This window comes from Gavialis gangeticus, unplaced genomic scaffold (assembly GCF_001723915.1).
Source record: "Gavialis gangeticus isolate Ggan-Ray unplaced genomic scaffold, GavGan_comp1, whole genome shotgun sequence".
Classification (NCBI taxonomy): Eukaryota; Metazoa; Chordata; order Crocodylia; family Gavialidae; genus Gavialis; species Gavialis gangeticus.
Window position 1 is genome coordinate 8960906 of NW_017729013.1, and position 1952 is coordinate 8962857.

Consider the following 1952-nt stretch of genomic DNA (forward strand, 5'->3'; position numbering starts at 1 on the left):
CGGAAAGGGGGGGGGGGGGGGCTGTGCTTCTTCTGTGGTGCAGGGCTGTGCTGCCAGCTCCAGATGAGCTCCACAGGAGGGGCCGCAGTCACTCTTCCCTGGCTCTGTGGGCCCCCACAAAGCATGGGGCCTGGGGCAGTCACCCCGATTCGCCATACCCTAGGGACAGCTCTGCTCCCAACCCACAGCCCCCTGTTCCTGCTGGTGCCCGTCACTCCCAACCCACTGCCCCCCTTCCTCACACTTGAGGGCTGGGGGTTGGAATGGGTGTGTGTGTGTGTGTGTGTGTTGGGGGGGGGGCACGATGACATGGCAGGGGGAGCATGTGCCCGCAAGATTTCTGCACCTACAGCAGGGCACAGGCCTCGCCACAGTGGTACAGCACTCCCTCCTATGCTGGGTCCTGCCTGCTGCACTGTGGAGGCAGCTCCTGCTCAGAGCTGGTTCAGCTCAGCTGCAGCCCCATGCCCCACTGTGGGCACAGAAGTCTTGGGGGGCACATATCCCCCCACTGCCCCCAATGTGTGGCCTGTGGTCCCCCCCTCCCAATACATGGTCTGTGCCTCTCCCCATCACCATACACACATTCATGTGGTGCCCTTGCAGGCTGATACTCTGCCAGCCTGCAGAGGGAAACCACTGATTTCCTGCATTTTTTTCCTTTTTAAAGGGGAAAATCCTTGATCCTTTAAAAGAGAAAAATCTGTGTTTTTCTGCATTTTCAATAGCAAACAGAAAACCTGGATCCCTGATAATGAGACAGTCTTTAAAATGATATTATCTCATGGCACTCTGGGGGCTTGATTCATTTTCAGACACTTCTGGTTGGCAATGCTGTCTCAGGCTGCAACATCTGGTCTGACAAACTGAACAGGGTTAAGCCAGTTCAGCGTGTGGAAGGAAGATTTTCAAAAAACTCCGAGATACTACATGTAGCGCAGCTGGTGAATCAATAGGCAGTGCTTTTTCTTTGCACCAGTGCTTCACTAGTGACCCAGCATGATGTTTCAGAGTGCCAAGTTATTGGATGAGTGTTGCCTGCTTCAGATGAGCCTAAAGCCCAACTTGTTACCATGGGAGCATCTAAGACCATGTGCCCCGAATTCTGGCCTAATTCCTATGTTTGCGGTTGCCTTTGGACACCTGAAGATTCCCTCGTCTCTTCCCTCCATCACTGTAATTTCTGTTGGAGAAGATACTTCTCAGCTTAAAGAGAGGGGTTGGGCTGCTGGTCAATGTTCAAACAGCTGCTGCTTGCACTGCAGACCATGACCATGGTATTGGTATTGGCAGGCATGATACCGTTTGGTAGGCGTTTATTTGATTCCATTGTCCTGCCCAGTGGTTGAGTAGGGAATATGCAGTAATGTCTTTTGGGTCGGGGTGGGGAAGGAGAGAGGCAGGCAGGGAAGGGTGAAGACACATAACAGGGTTGTTAATTGACTTCTCTTTCTCCCTTTCTTCCCATGTAGGTGGAAAATGGTGCTGAGTATATCTTGGAAACCATTGACTCCCTCCAGAAACACTCCTGGGTCGCAGATATACAGGACTGCATCGATCCTGGGTAAGGATTGCTTGAGGAAACCACTCTTCCAGGTTCAAAAAGCGCAGCCACCTGTGCTTGCACTCTGCGGCTCAGGTACTTGGACCTGTGCTGTCCTACTTGCTCAACTACAGATGGGTCAGTTCTCTGGCCTGTGGCACTCAGGTGACAGGAGCCACAGGTCAGGAATTCCAGCTGTGCACAGTGGAGCCAGCGGCCTTGTGTCTGGACATCCCAGCTGACACTGGCCACCCATGCTGAGTAGGTCACAATTTAAACCCTGTTCATGGCTCCAGATGTGAGAAGCCATAATACTATAATCATCTCCCCACTTCCTCTTTTTGGTCTCCTCCAAAATTCATCAGACAATATGATTCTAGAGGGGCAAGGGAAGCCCTTTCCAAAAGCC

At 52.4% G+C, this 1952-nt stretch overlaps 1 protein-coding gene across 5 annotated transcripts in view; it reads left to right on the forward strand.

Moving 5' to 3' along the window:
* Positions 1 to 1952, forward strand: part of SH2B2 (SH2B adaptor protein 2) — a 61705-nt gene that overhangs the window by 36191 nt on the left and 23562 nt on the right. For all 5 annotated transcript variants that reach the window (XM_019511463.1, XM_019511464.1, XM_019511462.1 and 2 more), the window contains exon 4: positions 1473 to 1564. In XM_019511463.1, the coding sequence (XP_019367008.1) occupies positions 1473 to 1564 (92 nt within the window). The remainder of the gene's footprint in view (positions 1 to 1472; positions 1565 to 1952) is intronic.